General features: G+C 47.6%; 1 protein-coding gene across 1 annotated transcript in view; it reads left to right on the forward strand.

Moving 5' to 3' along the window:
- The window catches only part of Tenm2 (teneurin transmembrane protein 2), a 922,633-nt gene extending 902,695 nt beyond the window's left edge, over nucleotides 1-19,938 (forward strand). The window contains exons 25-28 of the mRNA XM_052195978.1: nucleotides 3,492-3,788; nucleotides 6,148-7,762; nucleotides 16,219-16,349; nucleotides 17,957-19,938. Coding sequence (XP_052051938.1) covers nucleotides 3,492-3,788; nucleotides 6,148-7,762; nucleotides 16,219-16,349; nucleotides 17,957-18,718 — 2,805 coding nt within the window. The 3' untranslated portion in view covers nucleotides 18,719-19,938. The remainder of the gene's footprint in view (nucleotides 1-3,491; nucleotides 3,789-6,147; nucleotides 7,763-16,218; nucleotides 16,350-17,956) is intronic.
- Nucleotides 19,939-22,509: the final 2,571 nt, after the last annotated feature.

Genomic DNA, 22,509 nt, shown 5'->3' on the forward strand with positions numbered 1-22,509 from the left:
GGTGGGGCTTTCGGTGAATTTATTACATTTAATTATGAGAAGGGTTGGGCTTTTCCTAGAAATTTCACATTGGCAAAGTTAACCCTAACCAGTGATTTTCAAAATGTCTTCCCTGGGTAGTGGGTACGCCAGGAAAGTCACACCCTCCTGCGCATTTTCTCTGGGGATGACTGACCTGAAACAAGGCTCCCAAGAATTCAGACAGCATGTCAACTTGGATGTTTTAACAAAAAGAACACCGCACTCTCACTAGAGCTCCCAGACCCTCTTCCAGCATGCAAGTCTGTTCCTAGGAAAATCCCCCTCAACCTGTTGAGTTACCTTTCACATCCCAGATGTCCCCCCACCGTAGTTCCCGTTTCTATCCCTGGGTTCTCTATCTGTTTCACACTCTTGAGTGAAAGTCTGTCTCACCCAGCATTGGCATTAAAGTATTAGGAGATTGTACATTACTTTAAAAAGCTAGTTATGGACCCGAGAAGTAGCACAGGCCTGGTGCTGGAGAGATGATGGTTCAGTGATTAAGAGCACTCACTGGCTGCTTTTCCAGAAGACCCGGGCTCAGTCCCCAGCCCCCCAAATGGCAGCTCCCAACGCTCTTCTTAGGAAATGTAGTACTACTCTCTTCTGGCCTTCGCAGGCACTGCACACAAATAGTACACAGATATACATGCAAGCCAAAGACCCGTACATAGCCAGGTATTGGCAGCATGTTCCTTTAATCCCAGCATTTAGGAGACAGAGACAGACAGATCTCTGAGTAGCCAGCCTGCTTTGCAGAATGAGTTCCAGGACAGCCAGAGCTATACGGAGAAACCCTATCTTGAGAGAAAAAATAATAAACAAAATCTAGCACTAGGACTGGGAAGATGGCTCAGCAGTTAAGAGCACTAGCTGCTTTTTTGTTTTGTTTTGTTTTGTTTTGTTTTGTTTTGTTTTGTTTTGTTTTGTTTTTTCAGAGAATTTGGGTTCAGTTCCAAACACTCACATAGAAGCTCATAACTATCTGTGACTCCAGCTCTAGGGGATATGACACCTTCACATAGACATTCATACAAGCAAAACACCTATGCTTACAAAATAAAAATAAATAAGTTTTTAAAACACCCATACATATAAAATAAGATGAAATAAAACCTAAAAGAAATAACAGAACCTGATGTAAGATATAGGTTTATATTGTCTTATGATAATGCCTATAAGTAGCCCATTGGTGCATGTGCGGGTGACTGTTGAAAATGCCTGGATCAGCAAGGCTCTAGTCTATTTTTTTCTGGTTTGAGCCTTCATCTTAGAGGTTCCATCCTCAAAATCATCTCATGGTGGCTTATACTTGCAATACCAATGCCTGGGAGTCTGAGACAGGAGGATTGCTGCAAGTCTGAGACCAGCATGAGTTATAAGTTATAGAAGTGAATTCCAGGCCAGCCTGGGCTACAGTAGGAAACTGTCTTTAAAAAAATAAAAACAAAAATAAACAAAACAAAAAACAAACCTCACTTCACATTCATAAGGCAATGCTTGGGTAGCAGCCACTGCACCATCTTAGGAAAAAACAGAGTGAGGGAGGAGCGAAAGCTGCCAGTTCTCAGCTTTCTTTCGAGGAAACTCCCCCAAAATACAGCCAAGAACTACCACTTACTCTGGGTAGGTTGTTCCTGTCCCCAGAGGAAGCTAGAAAACAAAGTTCTTTGCCTGTGCATGAAGCTTTTCCCCAGAATACAGATCACTGTAGAACTGATGTGAGTCTCCATCTTCCCAAACGTTACAGGAGAGAATCCTCCGGCGCTGAGACAATGCTTGACGAGCCCCTCGGCCTTTTTACACATCACCAGAAGCTTGGTAGATATCAATACAGGGAGCCGAGGAGCTGGTCAAATGACAAAGTAGCACACTAGAGAAAACAAACCTAAGTTGAGACCAAGATGACTGACTCACTGTTCTGGATGTGGGTGTGGGTATGTGGGGAGGGTGTGTGTGTGTGTGGGTGTGTGGTGTATTCATGCGTTCACCCACGCTCAAACATCGAAATCACACAAGGATACCCTGCTTGGTCGCTCTCCACCTTATTTTCTTGAGACAGAGTTTGTCACTGAAGCTGGAACTGAAATGGTGTCCAGCAAGCCCCCGGTCATTTTCCTGTCCTCACCCGCACAGCACTGAGCTAACAGGTGCACACTGGGCTTTTAACACAGATGCTGGCCATCTGACCTCAGCTCCCCATGCCTACACAGCAAGCACTCTTGCCTACTGAGCTGTCTCAGAGCCCCTACTGTGTGGCACTGGGCTTCCTCTTGTGACATTTTTGTGAGCACTAACAGAGCAATGGCTGAGCAGCCCCTGACCTGACCCCTGTCTGGGTCAGAGCTCTGCACAGGTGCATCTTGTCAGCATTACTGTCCTCATCACAACCATCTTCTCTGAGCACAGACACCATTAGGAGGGTCAGGTGAGGCAGCCGCAGACAGCTACCAACTCTTCGACTGCATGTTTATGTCTCTCCCTGCCACCCCCACCCCCACCCCCACCCCCGGCAGCCACTCCAGGGACCCTGGAGCTGCAGTAAATTATGTTGTAAGAGTCTGGGTTGAGCCAGCTTCATTTCCTTCACTTGAAGCCGAACACTCAGGGCATCTGGGGTCCCAGGAGTCCCTCTCCTTTGCCCCTAACCAGAGTATGGTCTCCCAACTCTGCCTTGTGAGACAGACTTATTCCTCTTGATCAGATCAACTTCTAGATAAATATTAAATCACGTCTGGACGTGTTCCCCTGTTCCTTTCAAATCTGAGTAAATCACCTTTTCCCTTTGTTAGAATTCACAGCCCTGCAGAGGTCTCCTCAACAGAGTCTGGGATCCCTCACAATGGCAAGATTTTCCTCTAGATAGTTAAAATAAGAGACTTCCTACTGGAGTCGTATAGTTATATTTCTTATATTTATATATTCCCTGGTCTTTATAAACTGGGGGTTACTGAGCCCTCTGCACCCCGTTTTAGCCACCTTCACACAATAGTTCATAAGAAATCACAACAGCTGCTCTTAAAGATTATTAGATTCGGTGACTGAAGATAGCCCCCCCACAACCAAAAAAAAGAATTATAATATGGAAAAAATATAAATTGTCTTCCTCCAAGGATGGACAGGTAAGGCCCTCGAAAGCCTTGAGTCAGGGCTGGGGTACAGAGCTCTGTGCACTGCATAGGTTCACCGTGAGCCCTTTCCAGATGGAGATGGTGGCCTTTGAAACTGTGCGGTGCACAGGCTACCTAATGACTTGGCCATATCTGACCAAAACAGCCTCCTTTCTATCCTAGCATGTCGTACAAGCCTTGCCATTCCCTATGTGCGTTCATAAACGCTGAAGCTTAAAAGGCAAATGGAATATCATGTTTCTTCCTCCTCTGCAAACCTACTCCTTGATCACCCCAGCTGGAGTCTCCCACAGCAGCCCACTAGATGCCTTTCAGACCAGGTCCCTTCTGTTTCTCCAGGTCCACGGAAGGAATCTCCTGTCCATCGATTATGACCGGAATATCCGTACAGAGAAGATCTACGATGACCACCGGAAATTCACCCTGAGGATCATCTACGACCAGGTGGGCCGCCCCTTCCTGTGGCTTCCGAGCAGTGGGTTGGCAGCCGTCAACGTCTCCTACTTCTTCAACGGGCGCTTGGCCGGCCTCCAGCGTGGGGCCATGAGCGAGAGGACAGACATTGACAAGCAAGGCCGGATTGTGTCCCGCATGTTCGCCGACGGGAAAGTCTGGAGCTATTCCTATCTTGACAAGGTGGGTGACCATGGCCCATCAGCAGGGCTTCTGCTCCTCTTCCCACGGCCACCCTGTCATTGCTCCACCTCTGCCATCCTGAGATATCTAGCCATAATGCATCTTAATATTCTTAATAATGCCACATGGCTCCCTCCATGTTCCCCCAGCACGCAGTGCTATTGCCACTAAAAGAAAAAAAGAGGTTGCTAGACGGCCAGTAATGGCATTGTTTTATATAATTAAGAAAACAGAAAGGGAAACGGAGAAGGTGGCGATGTTGAATCGAACTGAACCATCTTCTGACAGCAAGACAAAGTGTTACATATGAATTAGGAAGTCGACAAGTCACTTCTTCCCTAAGTTAAGCTACAAGGGGAAGGAAATCTGCTGGAAACTCTAGTATACACAGCTATACCTTCTTACTTTGCCCAAAGCAGCCAGTAGATTCTCTCTGCATAGTCCCGGGTCTGACAGTACCGACTTGGGGATCCTTGATGGACAAAGGTCTATTGGAAAAAGAGAACGAAGAGGCCCCTTAAAAGCACTTGCTGAGACCTTAAAAGGCTGCCCTGGTCATCTAGTCACTGGGAAGGTCCTTTTTATCTGGTTTGCCCTTTGTGCAGGCTGGAGTCTTCCTTTCTCACCAAAACGTTACATAGATAACTCGCAGGACCTGGGGAGATGACTCAGTGGGTAAAATTCTTGTCTCTTCCATGTAAATGCCAGAATCAGGCTTGGTGGTGCACACTTGTAATCTCAGTGCTAGGAGAGTGAGGATAGAGACAGGACACCCTTGGAAGCTTGCTGGCCAGCCAGCTTAGACAAAACAATAGAATTAGGTTCAGTGAGAGATCCTGTCTCAAAAAGTAAAGTGGTAGGTACCACATATGGTAGCGCATGCCTTTAGTCCAAGCCCCTGCAATGCAGACACAGATCTCTGTGAGTTTGAGGCCAGCCAGGTCTACATAGCAAGTTCCAGGCTAGCTAGGTCTGCATAATGAGACTCTTTCTCAAAGATAGATAGATAGATAGATAGATAGATAGATAGATAGATAGATAGATGACAGACAGACAGACATATAGTAGGGAACAATTAAAGAACACAGCCAACATCAACCTCTGGCCTCCACAGACATGCACAGATAAAATGCCTACACACACATGCACATATGTAGGCACACATGCACAATCATGCATACATATAACTCACATACAGAGCAGTTAGGCTGCAGAAAGAGCCCTCACTTAACGCTGTTCTTGCGCTGACATAGTGCCCTGGAATGACTGTCAGGGAGTCAGGAGTCTTCCAGCTGCCTCTTGCTGGGGCTGTTCCTCTGTGAAGAGTCAGATTCTAGGGCATTTCATCTTGTATCAGTCTCTCAAAGGAAGAAGTGCTTTCAGATTTTACCAAAGTCAATAAAAACATCATGCATACCTCTCTCCAGTGTGGCCTGTGGCAAGTCAGGGCTAAACAGAGTTGTTGTTGAACCTGGGGACAAACCCCAGCTTTCTGCCAGTCCTCCATGTCCTCCACACTCACTCCAGGCAAAGCTATATCATCTTTGGGCTGGGGACACAGATGTAGGCTCTCAGACCCTGCCTAGGTCCACTGAGTCGGTATGCCTTTTTGGGGGGTTGTTGTTGTTGTTGTTGTTGTTGTTGTTGTTTGGTTTTTTCGATTTCTCTGTGTAGCCCTGACTGTCCTGGAACTCACTTTGTAGACCAGGCTGGCCTTCAAGTCAGAAATCCACCTGCCTCTGCCTCCCAAGTGCTGGGATTAAAGGCGTGCACCACCGCCTCGTGGTATGTCTTTTCACAAGATCCCCATTAAAGGTAAGGTCTGCCCTGAACTACCGCCATGAACCATTGGTACCATATGAGCCATATGAGTCTTTGGTCAAAGTTCCTCACACAGTCAAGTATGGTGTTTATACCTTAAATCCTGGTGCTTGGGAGGCAAATGGATGCAGGTGGATCTCTGTGGATTTCAGGCCAGCCTGGTCTACACTGTGTTTTCCAAGCCAGACAGGGCTATATGGTATAACTGTCTCATATGAAAGAAAGAAAGAAAGAAAGAAAGAAAGAAAGAAAGAAAGAAAGAAAGAAAGAAAGAAAGAAAGAAAGAAAGAAAGAAAGAAAGAGAGGGGGAGGGAGAGAGAGAATGAAAGAAACAAAGAAAGAAAGAAACAAAGAGAAACAAAGAAAGAAAAAGGGGAAAGAGGAGGGAGGGGAGGGGAGGGAAGAGAGGGGAAGGGAATTAAAAAAAGAAAGGGGAGAAAAGTTCTCCACCTTCCATGGTTTCTGAAATGCGGTTAACTCTATCACTTGGGTGCTTGGTCAAAAAAAGCCAACTCATCTGTTCCCATTTCCTTCCCAGTCCATGGTCCTCCTGCTACAGAGCCAGCGTCAGTACATATTTGAATATGACTCCTCTGAACGCCTCCATGCAGTCACTATGCCCAGTGTCGCCCGGCACAGCATGTCCACGCACACCTCCATTGGCTACATCCGAAACATTTACAACCCACCTGAAAGCAATGCATCAGTCATCTTTGACTACAGTGACGACGGCCGCATCCTAAAGACATCTTTCTTGGGCACTGGGCGCCAGGTGTTCTACAAGTATGGAAAACTCTCCAAGTTATCGGAGATAGTCTACGACAGCACTGCCGTCACCTTTGGGTACGATGAGACCACCGGCGTCCTGAAGATGGTCAGTCTCCAAAGCGGGGGTTTCTCCTGTACCATCAGGTACCGAAAGGTTGGGCCCCTTGTGGACAAGCAGATTTACAGGTTTTCTGAGGAAGGCATGATCAACGCCAGGTTTGATTACACCTATCATGACAACAGCTTCCGCATCGCCAGCATCAAACCTGTCATAAGCGAGACCCCCCTTCCCGTTGACCTCTACCGCTATGATGAGATTTCCGGCAAGGTGGAACACTTCGGCAAGTTTGGGGTTATCTACTACGACATCAACCAGATCATCACCACTGCTGTCATGACACTCAGCAAGCACTTTGACACCCATGGGCGCATCAAGGAAGTGCAATATGAGATGTTCCGGTCCCTCATGTACTGGATGACTGTGCAATATGACAGTATGGGCAGGGTCATCAAGAGGGAACTGAAACTGGGGCCCTATGCCAATACCACAAAGTACACCTATGACTATGACGGGGACGGCCAGCTCCAGAGCGTGGCTGTCAATGACCGGCCTACCTGGCGCTATAGCTATGACCTCAATGGGAACCTGCACCTGCTAAACCCAGGGAACAGTGCTCGCCTCATGCCCTTACGCTACGACCTCCGTGACCGGATAACCAGGCTGGGGGACGTGCAGTACAAAATCGATGATGATGGCTATTTGTGCCAGAGAGGGTCGGACATCTTTGAGTACAACTCCAAGGGCCTTCTAACGAGGGCGTACAACAAGGCCAGCGGGTGGAGCGTCCAGTACCGCTATGATGGCGTGGGCCGCCGGGCTTCCTACAAGACCAACCTGGGCCACCACCTACAGTACTTCTATTCTGACCTCCACAACCCCACACGGATCACCCATGTTTACAACCACTCCAACTCTGAGATCACCTCGCTCTACTATGACCTGCAGGGCCACCTCTTTGCCATGGAAAGCAGCAGTGGGGAAGAGTACTATGTTGCCTCAGACAACACCGGGACTCCTCTGGCTGTTTTCAGTATCAACGGCCTCATGATTAAGCTACTGCAGTACACAGCCTATGGGGAGATCTACTACGACTCCAATCCAGACTTCCAGATGGTCATCGGCTTCCACGGAGGCCTCTATGACCCCCTCACCAAGCTCGTCCACTTCACTCAGCGTGATTATGATGTGCTGGCAGGACGGTGGACGTCCCCTGACTACACCATGTGGAGGAACGTGGGCAAGGAGCCAGCCCCCTTCAACCTGTACATGTTTAAAAACAACAATCCACTCAGCAATGAGCTAGATTTAAAGAACTACGTGACAGGTGAGATTTTGCTGCCCTGTAGGGCAGTAACTTCCCATGAGGTAGCTGTCCTGAAAGACCGCTGAGCGTCTGGGTAAGGGTCTTCCACTTCACAGTAGAACTCTAGTGCTAACAACCCAGGGCACTGAAGGATCATGTCCAGAAAAGTAGGGGCACAGTGAAGCAGGTATTCTGGGACATTTCCTGACCACTTCACATCTGGTCCATTGAGATGACTTTGCTGAGAGCCCTTCCTACCCCAGCAGGAGTCAGCTGACAGAGAGGCCTATATCAGAACTGTATAGCTCAGAGTCTCTCCATTAATAAACCAAAAGGCTTACGGCTAGCGGCCCCACCCCTCTCGTGGAGGATAGTGTGAAGCAAATGACCTTCATTCTAGGTAAAGACCTGGCCTGACTTCTCCCTATGGAGTTAATGTTATCATTAATAGAAAAGCAATGAGTGAGTTGGCAGGTACCTGGTGCCTAAGCCCTGGTCCTGACCGCTAGGGGTTTCCCTGGTGAAATATGTTACAGAGATCTAGCAGCGGGACAGATAGAAGGACGTCACTGCATGCGCATGTGTGGAATGGTGACTGCTATGGGGAGGAATAAAGATAGGATGAGGGTTAGCTGCTCAATTGTATATTCAAAAAGCTTTCATAGTGTTTCAAGTCTCAAGCACAGTGTGAGATTCTTAGGATACAATGCTGGATCCACCAAACACTTTTCTCTCAAGTAAGTGTATAGAATGTGTGTTGTGTATGTGTGTGTGTGTGTGTGTGTGTGTGTGTGTGAGAGAGAGAGAGAGAGAGAGAGAGAGAGAGCATGTGTCTGTGTATGTCTATGTATGCATGTGCATATGTGCTTGTGTCTGTATGAATGTGTATGTGTGTGTGTGCATGTAAGAGAGAGCATGTGTGTCTGTGTATGTATGTGCACATGTGTTTGTGTCTGTATGAATGTGTATGTATGTGGGTATGTGTGTGTGCATGTGAGAGAGAGAGATCATGTATGTCTGTGTATGTGTATGTATGTGCACATGTGTTTGTGTCTGTATGAATGTGTATGTGTGTGTGAGAGAGAGAGCATGTGTGTCTGTGTATGTCTGTGTATGCATGTGCACATGTGTTTGTGTCTGTATGAATGTGTATGTGTGTGTGGTGTGTGTGTATGAGAGAGAGAGAGCATGTGTGTCTGTGTGTGTCTGTGTATGCATGTGCACATGTGTTTGTGTCTGTATGAGTGTGTGTGGGGTGTGTGTGTGTATGTGTGTGTGTTGATTCTTATTTGGAAGGTATGGTACAGTGCAGAAGGGCCTGTGTCAAACTGAACCTGAGGACAGAAAGCGGCCTGCTCTAACTCTAACTCAAGGTTGAAAAAAGACTGTGAACAAAAGTCAGGACGCGAGAAGTCCACAAGAAGTTTGCAGATCCAAGGATAAGGAGGCTCAGCTGGGGAGGTGATCTACGTCACAGAGTGAGCAAGGAATTGGTGAACACAAGTTCCCTGCCCTCCCTTCTACCCATCCATCCCTCCGTTCATCCGCCCGTCCAGAAAAGATGCTGCATATATTTTAAGTATAGTAGACATAAGACAGTTAGGAATGAGGCAAAGTGCTTGTCCTCAAAAAAAAAAAAAAGAAAGAGGGGGAAAGGGAGGAAGGAGGAAGGAAGGAAGGAAGGAAGGAAGGAAGGAAGGAAGGAAGGAAGGAAGGAAGGAAGGAATCAGGATGTGTGGATGGATACAGTCAAGTCAGGTCCAATAGGGGTCAATGTCCAGGAAAGGGTGATATCATCTGGCCATGCATTCTATAGAATAATAAAGGAAACCCAAGACCAGGGCTCCCCAAGTTCCAAGAGACCTACGCTTCTTAGTGATGACCATAGAGGCACCCACTCTCAACTGATCATTTGTTCATCCTCTGAAATGGGAAAAGAGGCCACAGCTGTGTGGAGCAACAGGGCTGCCTTGGTGTGCCATAGGACAGTTATTGACTTCCGGGGTCAACTGCGTTCGAGCCATAAATACGTCATTGACACTCTCACACCTTTAGGAACTGAAAAGCGTCTGCATCCAAGCAAAGCAGCTGGACCCTTTTATACCCAAGAGCAGTGGCTGAGCCGGTCCCTCCTGATGTCTCACCAGGAGCCTCTGCCTGCTCTGATGCCAGCCGAGCCTTCCACTTGTCCCCATTGCTTAGCAGAACTTTGTCCTCAACTCGCTGCCATTTCTAATTAAAGTACCTCTAAGGGAGACACACACACTCCATACATGAGCACATGTGCACACATGTGCACACATGCACACACGCACATACGCGTAATGGTGACTGCTATGAAGATAACTAAGACAGGACAGGAGTTCGCTGTGGAGTGTCAGGAAGTGCTCCTTTACCTAGGGAGCATGGCTGAGTAGCTAACATCTGTGTGGAGACCTTTGTGTGGTGGAAGGGAAGGGAGAAGTATATTTGAGAAGACACCCAGCAAAGGTGGAGACAATGTATAACTGCCTTAGCTTGGGGAATGGAGGAACAAACACGCTTCACAAATTCACAAATATGGCCCACACAGGTAGGTTTTCACAGCCTCGCGTAGCACGGGACTTCTTAGACACTAATCAGCCAGAAGTGAATGAAGAGAAGCCCACAGAAGGAGCTGCATAGATTCCTGCTGCTGCCAAGACTCGAGTGAAACCATTCACAGACTCCCCCACATCCTCAGCTATATCCCTACTTTCCTGGGGGGAAAAAATAGAAAAATGAGATTATCAAGGTTTTCTAAATAGCAAGATGGCTTTCCTAATCTCCCAGCTTCATAGAGGCCGGATAAGTGGGAATCAAATCAATTTGAACGAAGTCCAGCCAAATTGAATCCAGAAACCATTAGAGAGGGGTCTAAAATAAAGGGCGGATTCACAAAAGCTGGAGAGGCAGCTGAGGAGCGGAGCCAGGAGCGAGCAGGGAGAGCAGCCAGACCAGGCAGGACCACACCCGCAGCCACCTGCTTCCACCAGCGGACCCTCAAAGAGTGAGACCACCACATCCTTCTCTGCAGTTCTAACACTGGCTTACCTGCATGCTCTGTCTAAATCAGCCTTAACTTGTCACTTAACAGGAGACTTGAAGAGTAGTTGGACCTGCTATTCACAACTTAAGGAAAAGAGGAAATTAAGATGTAGTCAGGAGAACAGACCCCCTCTCTCCAGAATCCAGAGGAACTGTGCTGTTTAGAAACAGCTCTCTGAAAGAAGGTGGCTGCTCCCGGTGTAGGAGAAAGCTCTGTGATTGCCAGAGGACACTGAGGCAGAGAAGATCAGTCCTAAGGGAGCTGCTCAGTCTTGGACATAGTGGACCTATGCCCAGCCCGAGTGCCACCTGGTCCTCCGCCATGTCCTGATGTCAGAATCTGAGTACATCCCCAAACACTCACTTGCTGTGTGACATTATGTGAGTGTCTTGAGCTTTCTGAGCCTTAGTCTTCTCGAAAGATTGCAAAATAAGGGTGATAATTATGCTCACCTCACGGAGCTGTTAAAACCATGAATCAGGCAGGCACACAGTGAGAGCTAATCACGCATTCATTAATGCGAGTGGCAGGGGAGTGTGGACACACTGGCATACTGCTCTGGGAATATGGGAGAAACCTCCGGATGTGCCTTGAAGTAAATCCAGACTGAGTTCTATCATATTTAGGGAGGCAAAAGCCCCAGTCACTGGAGTTAAATGAACCTTCTAGAAGGAGCGTGGTGAGCCATGTTCCCTCTTACCCTTTCTCCCTAAAGAGTCTTGGATGCCCAAGCTAAAGACATGCTGCAGTTGAGTGGGATTGAGTGCTTAATCTCTCTGAGGAGAGCCACACCCCCATTTCTCGTCACCCCCTTTGCATATTTACACTTAATGCTTGAAAGGGCTGTGACACTTTTCAGGGAGTGTACAGTGGTGATAGCAGCAGCAGCGGTGGTAGTGGTGGCCCATGCTGTGGAGAATATGAGAAGAGGGGGTTAACTGTTAGGACAGGCTGTGTTGCCAGCACTTGCTTGTCTTTGTTCAGGGGACCTGTCTTTCATCATACTTGCCTCTTCAAAGGGACTCAAAGGACCTGCACTGACCCTGGTGGTACCAGGATATGATGTGTGTCTTAAACAAAGGTTTCAAAGGTTTACATGAGAATCAAAGTATGTCAGAAACTTCAGAGCAGAGGCTGTGTGGAAGGACTCGCTTGTAATGACAGCAGGACAAGGGAGGAAAGGAGGAAGGAAGAAAGGAAGGAAGGAAGGAAGGAAGGAAGGAAGGAAGGAAGGAAGGAGTGAAGGGAGAGAAGGGAGGGAGGGAGGCACAGAGGAAGGGAGGAAGGGAGGGAAGAAGGGAGGGAGGGAAGAGAAGGAAGGAAGGATGGATGGATGAATGAATGGATGGATGGATGGAAGACAAAGAAGGATGAATGAATGGGAGGGAGGAAAGAAGAAAGGGAGGAAGGAAAGAAGGGAGAGAGAGAGGGGAGGAGGGAATAAAGGAGAGGGGGTAGATCGATGAATGGAAGAAGAGAAGGAAGGAAAGATGAATAGATGGAAGAAAGGATGGATAGATGGATGGAAGGAAGGATGGTTGGATAGATGGATAGATGGAAGGAAGGAAGGATGGATGGGTAGATGGATGGAAGGAAGGATGGACTGGTAGATCGATAGAAGGAATGATGGATGGATGAATGGATAGATGGATGGAAGGAAGGATGGATGGGTAGATGGATGGAAGGAAGGATGGGTGGATAGATGGATAGATGGAAGGAAGGATGGATGGATGGATAGGTGGAAGGAAGGAGGGAGGGTGAAAGGAAAGAAAAGAAGGAAGGAAGGAAATGAAGGAAACAGGGAAGGAAGGAAGGAACCTTTAAAAAAAAAAACAAAAAAAAAAGAGGATGAGAAGGAAAGGGGTTGGCAAAGAAAAGAAACAGACGGAAAGGAGCTGACCTGACAGTTCCCACCCGCAGGCGTGCTCTTTAAAGCCCCTGGTCTTGGACAGGGAGAAGGTTCAGTGGGTCAAAGGAGCTTGCTAACAAGTCTGATGACCCAGACCAACACAGTACAAGGAGAGAACCACGCCCCTCAAGTTGTCCTCTGAAACACACTACGCTGTGGAGGGCACACCTGCCTGCCCGTCCCCAGATAAGTACGTCTGATTTAAAACAATAGCTTTCTGCCCAGAGATGTGCAGAGGTGTCCTCTCACTGAGGAGAACACGGGCTAGGGAGGAGGTTCCTCAAATGAGAAAGATGATGGTGAGAACAGGATGTCACATGCTCTTCCTGAGGTTCCCCACAAGTCCTTTCTGTCTCTGATGAAATCTAGGCAGGTTCATAGGGCACGCAGATGAGAGATTCTGTGTCATGAGCACTGGGGGGGGGGGGACTACTCACTTCTCTGGGTCTCTAAGCCCTTTTACGTCGTGCTGGCATAGAGCCACCCCACAGCTCAGCTCTCAGGCGAGAGAGCAGGTCTAAGGCTCTCTGTGGCAGAGGTCTAAATGGTGTTTGCAGGGAGCGGTGCCTTTGTCTCCCCTTTCTAAGTTTTACGGCTAATTTTGTGGTTTGCAAGTCAGTCTGCTGCCCTGTGTGGCAGGGAGGGAGAGTTCCTTTTTAAAATGGATCTCCCAAAGCAGAGATAAGCAGGGGGGGCATATTTGTTTTTAGATTATTAAGTGAATACTAGCACAGGTGACACCCGGGTGTGGTAGAAAATAGGAAGTCGTGGCAAGTGGCCATAGTATCCAAAGAAGCCAGTGTCCTGTGGCACCAAACACCTGCCTGGCTGACTGTAAGTCGATGCTAGAGTAAAGACCAGTCATGAAGCAGAAATGGCTTGACATTCCTGTGTTCTCTACCTATCATCTACCTATCTGTCTCTCAGTGTGTGCAGGCATGTGTTGTATGCATGTACCTGTGTATGTATGTATGTGTGTATGTATGTATGAATTTATGTATGTATATATGTTGTGTGTATGTGCCTGTGTATGAAGGCCCAAGACCAATGGCTCTTTCCCTATCTCTCTCCACCTTGTGTTTTGAGACAGAGTCTCCTGCTGGGCCTAGAGCAAGCTCTGGGGTTTGCCTGTCTCTGCCTCCTTGGCTCTGGGAGTACAGGCATGTCTACCACATCCAGCACTTCATGTAGGTGCTGGGGATCTGAACTCGGGTCCTCAGCCTTACAAAGAAAGCACTTACCAACTGAGCCCTCTTCCCAGTCCACCCTGCCCAATGGTGCTTTTCAAGGCAATTTCAAACCAATATTCATTTTTTTAATTTTTATTATTTTTTATTTTGGTATTTTAAAATATAAAGCAATGAGTTTTAATATGGCATTTCCATCCATACTTTTTTTCCTTATATGCCCCTCCAACAACACTACACTCCCCACCCACCAACCATTGTCCCTCTCTTCCCCACATTAGCCTGCCTTCTGGTTTTATATCATATCCTATTGTGCACACATTCTCTCTCTCTCTTTCTCTCTCTCTCTCTCTCTCTCTCTCTCTCTCTTTCTCTCTCTCTCTCTCTCTCTCTCTCTCTCTCTCTCTCTCTCACACACACACACACACACACTCACTTTCTTCCTTCTCATGGTCAATCTTGACTAACACTAGACTCAGAGGCAGAGAAGTACCTTGTCTGAGAAGTGATATGAGTGCCATTGGTCTACTTACAACACACATATACATGTATGTAAGAGTAGGATTCCTGTAGGACAGAAAACATGGCATGTGTCAGATTCCGGCTTATTCCACTTAACATAAGAATTTCTATCTAGTTTCCTGAAAATGTTGTAATTACACTTTTCTTAAAACTAAAAGAATAATTTTGGGAGCCAAGCAGTGGTGGTAAATACCTTTAATCCCAGCCCTTGGCGGGCAGAGGCAGGTATACCTCTGTGAGCTCATCTCTCTAGCCTGAGGTAAGTCTTATATAACATGAAACTCACCATTTTAAGGTGCCCACACAAATCAGTGGTCTCTAGCATATTCAAAATGTTAGCAGCAATTGTGACTGTCTAACTATATGACACTTGGACCCCACAAAAGAACCTCCCTGGGATTAGCAGTCATTCTGTATGGCCAGTATGGGAGTAAGTGCTCCCCAGGCCATAGTGAAAGATCAGGAGGCCTTGTGTGGAGCTCTCTTACTCAGAAAACTTGGACCATCCACAGGTGTGTGGGACAGATCCAAATGCAATGGCTGGCATGCTCACCTGAATAGGGAGGGGCTCTTGATGTCCCTTTGAAGGACAGGAGGTCTAGATGAATAGGATCAACGTCTGTTCATCATGCCCAGCCCTGAAGACATTCCCCAGCAAGCCAGTTTCAGAGCAGAGCCCCAGGGCAAATGTCCCCCACCACAATCACAGTAACCACACATCCCCCTGGTTTATCATTGCTTCTGACCCACCGTGGTAGCTCATAGGAAGGGCTGGAGAGATAGCTCAGCCATCCTTTAAGAGCACTTGCTTCTTTTCCAAAGGTCCTGAGTTCAATTCCCAGCACCCACATGGTAGCTCACAACTGCCTATAACTGCAGGCCCGTGGGATCCGATGCCCTCTTCTGGTGTGCAGACTTATGTACAGACAAAAACAGCTATATACATAAAATACGTAAATTAAAGAGTCTTTTTTTAAAAAGTTCCACTCTGGGAGGTAGAGGCAGGTGGATTTCTGAGTTCGAGGCCCCCCCTGGTCTACAGAGTGAGTTCCAGGACAGCCAGGGCTATACAGAGAAACCCTGTCTCAAAAAAGCCAAATCCAAAACAACAACAACAAAAAAAGTTCATGTGACCTTCAAATAAAATATTAGTTGAATTGTCAGTGTACCAGGTTGTATAGTGAGTTCTTTACATGTTTTCTCCTCTGGTCCTTACATCAACGCAATGAGATGAAACAATTATAGTCTTAATTCAAAATTGAAAGACCTGAGGCTAACAGGTTAACACAGCCAGGCTCACACGGCAAGGAGACTTGAAGTTGAATCTGTCCGTTCTACAACTGGCCTTTGTGAGCACAACATAGTGGTTATCAATGGCCACCTTGGGAGAGACATCTTCTTCCTCAGACACATACAAGGGATCTCTGGGCTGTGTAGCAAAGATGGCTCAGCAGTTAAAAGCACATGCTGTTTTTGCAGAGGGCTCACATTTGGTTCCTAACACTCATAGGGTGGCTCATAGTAGTCTAAAACTCCAGTTCCAGGGAATCTGATACCCTCCTCTGGCCTCTGTGGGTATCATCCATTAGGCAAAACACTAACAGACATTAGAAAGATGAGTTACTTTTTAAAGACTCTGGTTCCAGTTCCCAGAGGCTGTCACCAGACACTGCCGCCCTGTTCTCTTAGCTCCCACGCCCAACCGCCCAGTTATTTTGCTCTCTTTGCAAGATCCTCTACAGCCTCCCGCCCCTGTGATTTCAGAAGTCTTTATTTTTTCCTTCTGCCGTAGACGTGAAAAGCTGGCTTGTGATGTTTGGATTTCAGCTCAGCAACATCATTCCTGGATTCCCCAGAGCCAAAATGTATTTTGTGCCTCCCCCCTATGAACTGTCAGAGAGTCAAGCTAGTGAGAATGGACAGGTAAGTAGCTAGGTCGGGGGTGGGGGGGTGGGGTGAGCACTTGATGAGAATGCAAACAAGAGTCCTCATTCTCTTTCATAGACACTGCCACATGGGAGCCAGGGGGCTGCTGGGAAAGGGACACTGAGGCTGGGTATAAAAGCTGTGCAGCAGCAGACTTTCCAAGCAGAGAATGCCTTTGCTGTCCTTTCTAGCATGGCCCATATTTCTTCCCAACCTCAATGATTACCTTAATTGTGGTATCATTATCTGTTCAGTATCTACCCTCCGGTCACTTCTTGATTAACAATAGCCCGGAGGAATCCAGTGGCAACCTGCCATCTGGACTGCTGTAAGATCATAACCCTTTCAGCTTTTTATGGGACGCAATAAAACTGTGGTTTGCAGTTTCTGTCCCATTAAAGAACATTTTTATGCCCTGCATAAAACCTCAGCATGTTATGGCCCAAATGCATACAGATTGAGTTTTTAGAACATAATGTGAGCCTGGGTCTTCGTCTGATGACTGAAGGGTGGTCAGTTTCAATTTGGGTGCAGCTGAAACCTCGGCCACAAGCAGATGGGCAGCTCGGGAACTGCATGAGCTGACCCCTCTGATAAGGGGCCGGGGCTCTGCTCTGTGGCCATCTAGAAGGTCTCAGCTGCTCTGAATAGTCATCCAGATTGTGTGACTATAGAGAGGCAAGGAGGAGCTGCCGGGTAATTGAGAACGGCATTCTCTCTCTCCTGCCCCTCGGGGACCACTCGCTGGATGAATAGCCATCATTCCCCCTCATTTATCTAAGTGCCGTTACCTCCCAAACACAGCCTCTTCCATTATCCCAGCCTGTCCCCCAACCACCAATTGAGACAAGTTGTCATTTGTGAGTGGAGAAGCAAGGCCAAGGGGATAATGGTGATTTCATTCCTCTGCAGAACCAGGGCCGAGATCCAAAGCGGAGGACTCAGAGCGCGGAGGAGGGGAGGAGGGGGAGGGGGGACTCCCACTGGCCCTCGAAGCCTGGATCTCTTAGTCCAGAGCTCTCAAATATGAATATGCACACAAATCACCTAGAGTACCTGGCTGGAACACAGCCTCAGCTCAACGGCCTGAGAGCTGTTTTGCTAACAGGGCTGTGGGTTCCAATCATCCACCCACACAGCTAGTCTGGCTTTGAGTAAAGGCAGTGACTATGGAAGTCACTGGTTTTGGAGTAGGGCAGGTTACAACAGTGCGGTTGCCAGCTTGTCCCTGATGCCCACATCAGGACATCCGTGGGTCTGAAATATACCCAGATAGCTGCTGCATCACAAAGGCAGATTATCACTTGGCTCCCGCAGTCAGGGAGGGGGCGGAGTAGTGCACAGCCCTCATACAGAACCAGGCAAGATGGAGAACCTCTCTCACCATCTTTCCGTGAGTGGCGTAGTGACAAAGTGAACCAAGCACCCCATTAAAGGACTGGGAGCCAGCCCGCCTGCCCTAGTTACAAAAGGTAGGGTTGTATCAGTCAGAACAGGCTCAGCAGATCAAGCCCAAACGAGCAATCAGCATCTACTTCTGTAGATCTTGCTTCAGAACCGCCGACGCTACCTTCTGATGGTTCCTTTTTGTCTTATGCCCATAGCTCATTACAGGTGTCCAGCAGACAACCGAAAGGCATAACCAGGCCTTCCTGGCTCTGGAAGGACAGGTCATCTCTAAAAAGCTCCACGCCAGCATCCGAGAGAAAGCAGGCCACTGGTTTGCAACCACCACGCCCATCATCGGCAAAGGCATCATGTTTGCCATCAAAGAAGGGCGGGTGACCACGGGTGTGTCCAGCATCGCCAGTGAGGACAGCCGCAAGGTAGCATCGGTGTTGAACAACGCCTACTACTTGGACAAGATGCACTACAGCATCGAGGGCAAGGACACGCACTACTTTGTGAAGATCGGCGCCGCGGATGGTGACCTGGTCACGTTGGGAACCACCATTGGGCGCAAGGTGCTGGAGAGCGGGGTGAACGTGACGGTGTCACAGCCCACGCTGCTGGTAAACGGTAGGACTCGAAGGTTCACCAACATTGAGTTCCAGTACTCCACGCTACTACTCAGCATCCGCTACGGCCTCACCCCCGACACGCTGGACGAAGAGAAGGCCCGCGTCCTGGACCAAGCGAGACAGAGGGCCCTGGGCACTGCCTGGGCCAAGGAGCAGCAGAAAGCCAGGGACGGGAGAGAGGGCAGCCGCCTGTGGACGGAGGGCGAGAAGCAGCAACTCCTGAGCACGGGTCGGGTGCAAGGTTATGAGGGCTATTACGTGCTTCCGGTGGAACAGTACCCGGAGCTGGCAGACAGTAGCAGCAACATCCAGTTCTTAAGACAGAATGAGATGGGAAAGAGGTAACAAAATAACCTGCTGCCGCCTCTTCTCTGGGTGGCTCAGCAGGAGAACTGTGACCTCCTCTCCTAAGGAGACGAAGACCTAACAGGGGCACTGAGGCCAGGCTGCTTTAGGATCCCAAGTGGCAAGAAAGCTCACATTTTTTGAGTTCAAATGCTACTGTCCAAGCGCAAAGTCCCTCATCCTGAAGTAGACTAGAACTCGGCCACAAATTCTGAGGAAAACAAAACTAAAGGATGAACGAACGAACGAATGAACGAAAACACACACAAAATGTTTCAAGTTCCCCTAAAATATGACCCACTTGTTCCGGGTCTAAGGCAGAAAAGAGACGCAGAATAGCCGAAAGGAAAGGAACAGAAAAGAAACAAATTTAAAAAAAAAATAAAAAAATAAAAAATAAAAGCAAACAAAAAGACAAAGACACCGACCGTACAGACGAAGAAATGAAGACGAGAAGGCCTCATATTCTAATACCTCACTCACTGACACCGGAGCAAAACACAAGGGCCGGCATCACCAGACCAGCTGAGGACGACTCAGACTGACTGTTGAACGAACACTTGCGACGTTTTTTCGTTTAAGCAAATACAGGTGCATTTAAAAACACGACTTTGGGGGTGATTTGTGTGTAGCGCCTGGGGAGGGGGGAGCACAAACGCGGAGGATCGAGCACTGGAAATACTTTTTAAAGAAAAAGAAAAACACAAGAAAAAAAATCAGTATCAGAAGTCAAAGCGAAACAATACCGTCCGGCACTTAACACTCAGGTCCCCACTTAGTCAGGCCTGAGCTAATTTATTTGAGCGCAGAGTGTAAAATTTTAATTCAAAATGGTGGCTATACTCACTACACATAAATCTCATACTCTTTTTGTCTTTGGAGATTCCATTGTGGACAGTAATACGCAGTTACAGGGTGTAGTCTGTTTAGATTCCGTAGTTCGTGGGTATCAGTTGCGGTAGAGATGCAACATTTGTGACTCTGTTGCTAACGGTTACCACTTCCGATCGCCCTGTACATAAATATGCCGTAAGGCGCAATCACTGTTTCAGACTTAAAAATTATTAGTGTGTTTGTTTGGTCCAGAAACTGAGACAATCACATGACAGTCACCACGAGGAGAGAAAAATAAAAAATAAATAAATAAATAAAAAACAAAAAAAAATTTTAAAAAGTGAAAGAAAAAACACACAAAAAAAGTCTAATAAGAACTTTGGTACAGGAACTTTTTTGTAATATACATGTATGAATTGTTCATCGAGTTTTTATATTAATTTTAATTTGCTGCTAAGCAAAAGACTAGGGACAGGCAAAGATAATTTATGGCAAAGTGTTTAAATTGTTTATACATAAATAAAGTCTCTAAAACTCCTGTGGACAATGAGTTTCCGTGGGAATGCTTTCTAGTGCGATCTGCAGCGGTTCTCAACCTGTGGGTCATGACGTCCTATTACAATCCAGAACTGAACCAAACTTATAATTATGAAGAGTTGTTTTATGGTGGGGGGGGTCACCACAGCAGATGTTAAAGGGTCACGGTGCTAGGAAGGGTAAGAGTCACTGCAAAAAAAGACTGGAAAGATGGGGGTAGGAAGGTACTCAAAGCCTGAGCTGGTCCAAAAGTCTGGAACCAGGAAAGCTAGTGATTTAGGGTTTCTGTCTTTAGATCATAGAACAGGAGCAGAAGAATCAAGCAGACATCAAAGCCTGAAATTCACTTATGGTTCATATGCATTCTACACAGAGCCTGGAGGTCACACCACACAGTGTCCAGTCTCTTATTCTGGGACAGGGTCTCTCTCTATATAGCCCAGGCTATCCTGAAGGAACTCACTATGGAGACCAAGCTCAGACTTGAAAAGAGATGCCTGCCTTTTCTCCCAAGTGCTAGGATTAAAGGAGTCTGCCTTCACACCTGGCAACAGTGCTTTTAATAGTTTTATGCTTATAACAGAGTTTTATAGTTTGGAATTTTCTAGTTGTAACCTTGTATGTTTTGCAGGGGGGATTAGGGATGCTCAGCCTGTCCTTGGACCATCTGGAGGAGAAAACAAAACCTTTTTGTTTTATTTTGGTTAGGGAGGAAGGTCTCCTTTTGTTTGTGCCTGTGTTTTGTTTTATGGTGAGAGGGAGGGGACATTGAGACAGGACCTCTTGTGGTCCAAGTACTCCTCAAACTGCTATTTAGTCTAGGTTGACTTTGAACATCTGATCAAACCTCCTCCACCACACACATGCTGGCATGACAGATATGTGTCCCCAAAATCCAGAACGTCTTTGATAGCGTTCCCCCAAATGCTCTAGTGACTCTGAGACTTCTTCACCCTAGGGAACAGGAGGATCTAGCCTGGGTGAGGGAGGCTGTGAGGGTCCTCAGACCTGCCTGTACATAGACAGATCCCACCAGCCCTCCTGGGACACCGGGGACCTCTCTGTCACTGCTTTCTAGTTAGGAAAGTCAATAGCAGACTATCCAGGGTGATCACACCCACCACTTTGGAAGCTTGCACACTGTGTGGCTGTGTGTTCATTGATACATTCTTCTTCCCAGCTCGATCAACTAACCTCCCAACTTAAATGCATTGGGCAAATCAAGTAACAAGACCCCTTTGGGGTTTTCATTTATTTTTGTTTTATATCAATTCTACAGCTAAAAATAGCATCAGCAACCAGTATGAATCTGTGCTTTTCTGGGTTGCTGTTTTCAATTGTGGCTCTGCAATGCAGCATTTCCACAGAGCTCTCCCTCCCCCCCCCCCCACACACACACACACCTTTCATTCACTGAACTGTGATGCCTACTGAGAAGGCACCACAGCTGCCAGGCTAAGGCCTGGGATGCAGAAGAGAGGGAGACACAAACAGAAGCTCACGCCTCATGAAACTCGCAGGCAGAAAAACGGGGCGACGGCAGATCAGAAATAGCTCTAGAAATGAAAGCGGCAGGGGTGTTTCAGTGCCGAGAACAAAGATTTATGATGCGGCGGCAGCGGCAGCAGGAGCAGGTTCTGAAGGTTCAGCAGGAGTTAGCCGGGTGAACAGAAGGGAACCCATTCCCAAGGCAGAGACCAGAGAACACAGAGTAACTGCTGCAGAGAGAGCAAAGCCAGGTCAAGGGCAGGAAGGTGGGTAGTGAGGCGGGAACACGGGAGAGCTGGTTGGGTTCAGAAGAGGCATACATTAAAGCCTGGATTCTATATATCTGTCTGTCTGTCTGTCTATTTGGCCTGGATTCTTTTAAATGGTAGTAAAAGGAAGACATTCATTTCAATGTCATGAGTGCTGTGGTGTGGTATGCAGAACAGGTCCTGAGGCAGCTAAACAATCTCCTGAGTGAGTAGAGGAGGAAGCTGAGGGAACCTTGAATCTAAGGTAAAGGCATCAGCACCTCAGAGGAGGATGCAGAAGTAAGCTGAGCATCAGAAGTTCAAGACTACTGTCCCGTGTCCTTCACCATGCAGGTGGGAAACGCTTAACAGACAGCATGCCTCTGGTAGGTGGAGGTATCAAGACCCCTGTGTCCATAACTTCTCCTAGAAATCTGGCCAATCGGTCCTTGGCCCAGAGACCCTCCTGAGAGCGCCAACTCTGCCTTCCTGGTCATTCAGTCAGTTTCCAAGTGGCCTCCACGAGCAGAAAGGGAGGCAGGGTTAGCCTCACTTAAACCAGGTCTCAGGAGTTGCCCAGAAAGGAACGTGGCTCCAGAAACATCTCTCTCAGATGCAGTCTGAGTAGCCTGATCCCCCAGAGGTACTGGGTGGGGTCATCATCCTCAGAAGGAGTTGGGTAGA

This window comes from Apodemus sylvaticus, chromosome 10 (assembly GCF_947179515.1).
Source record: "Apodemus sylvaticus chromosome 10, mApoSyl1.1, whole genome shotgun sequence".
Taxonomy (NCBI): domain Eukaryota; kingdom Metazoa; phylum Chordata; class Mammalia; order Rodentia; family Muridae; genus Apodemus; species Apodemus sylvaticus.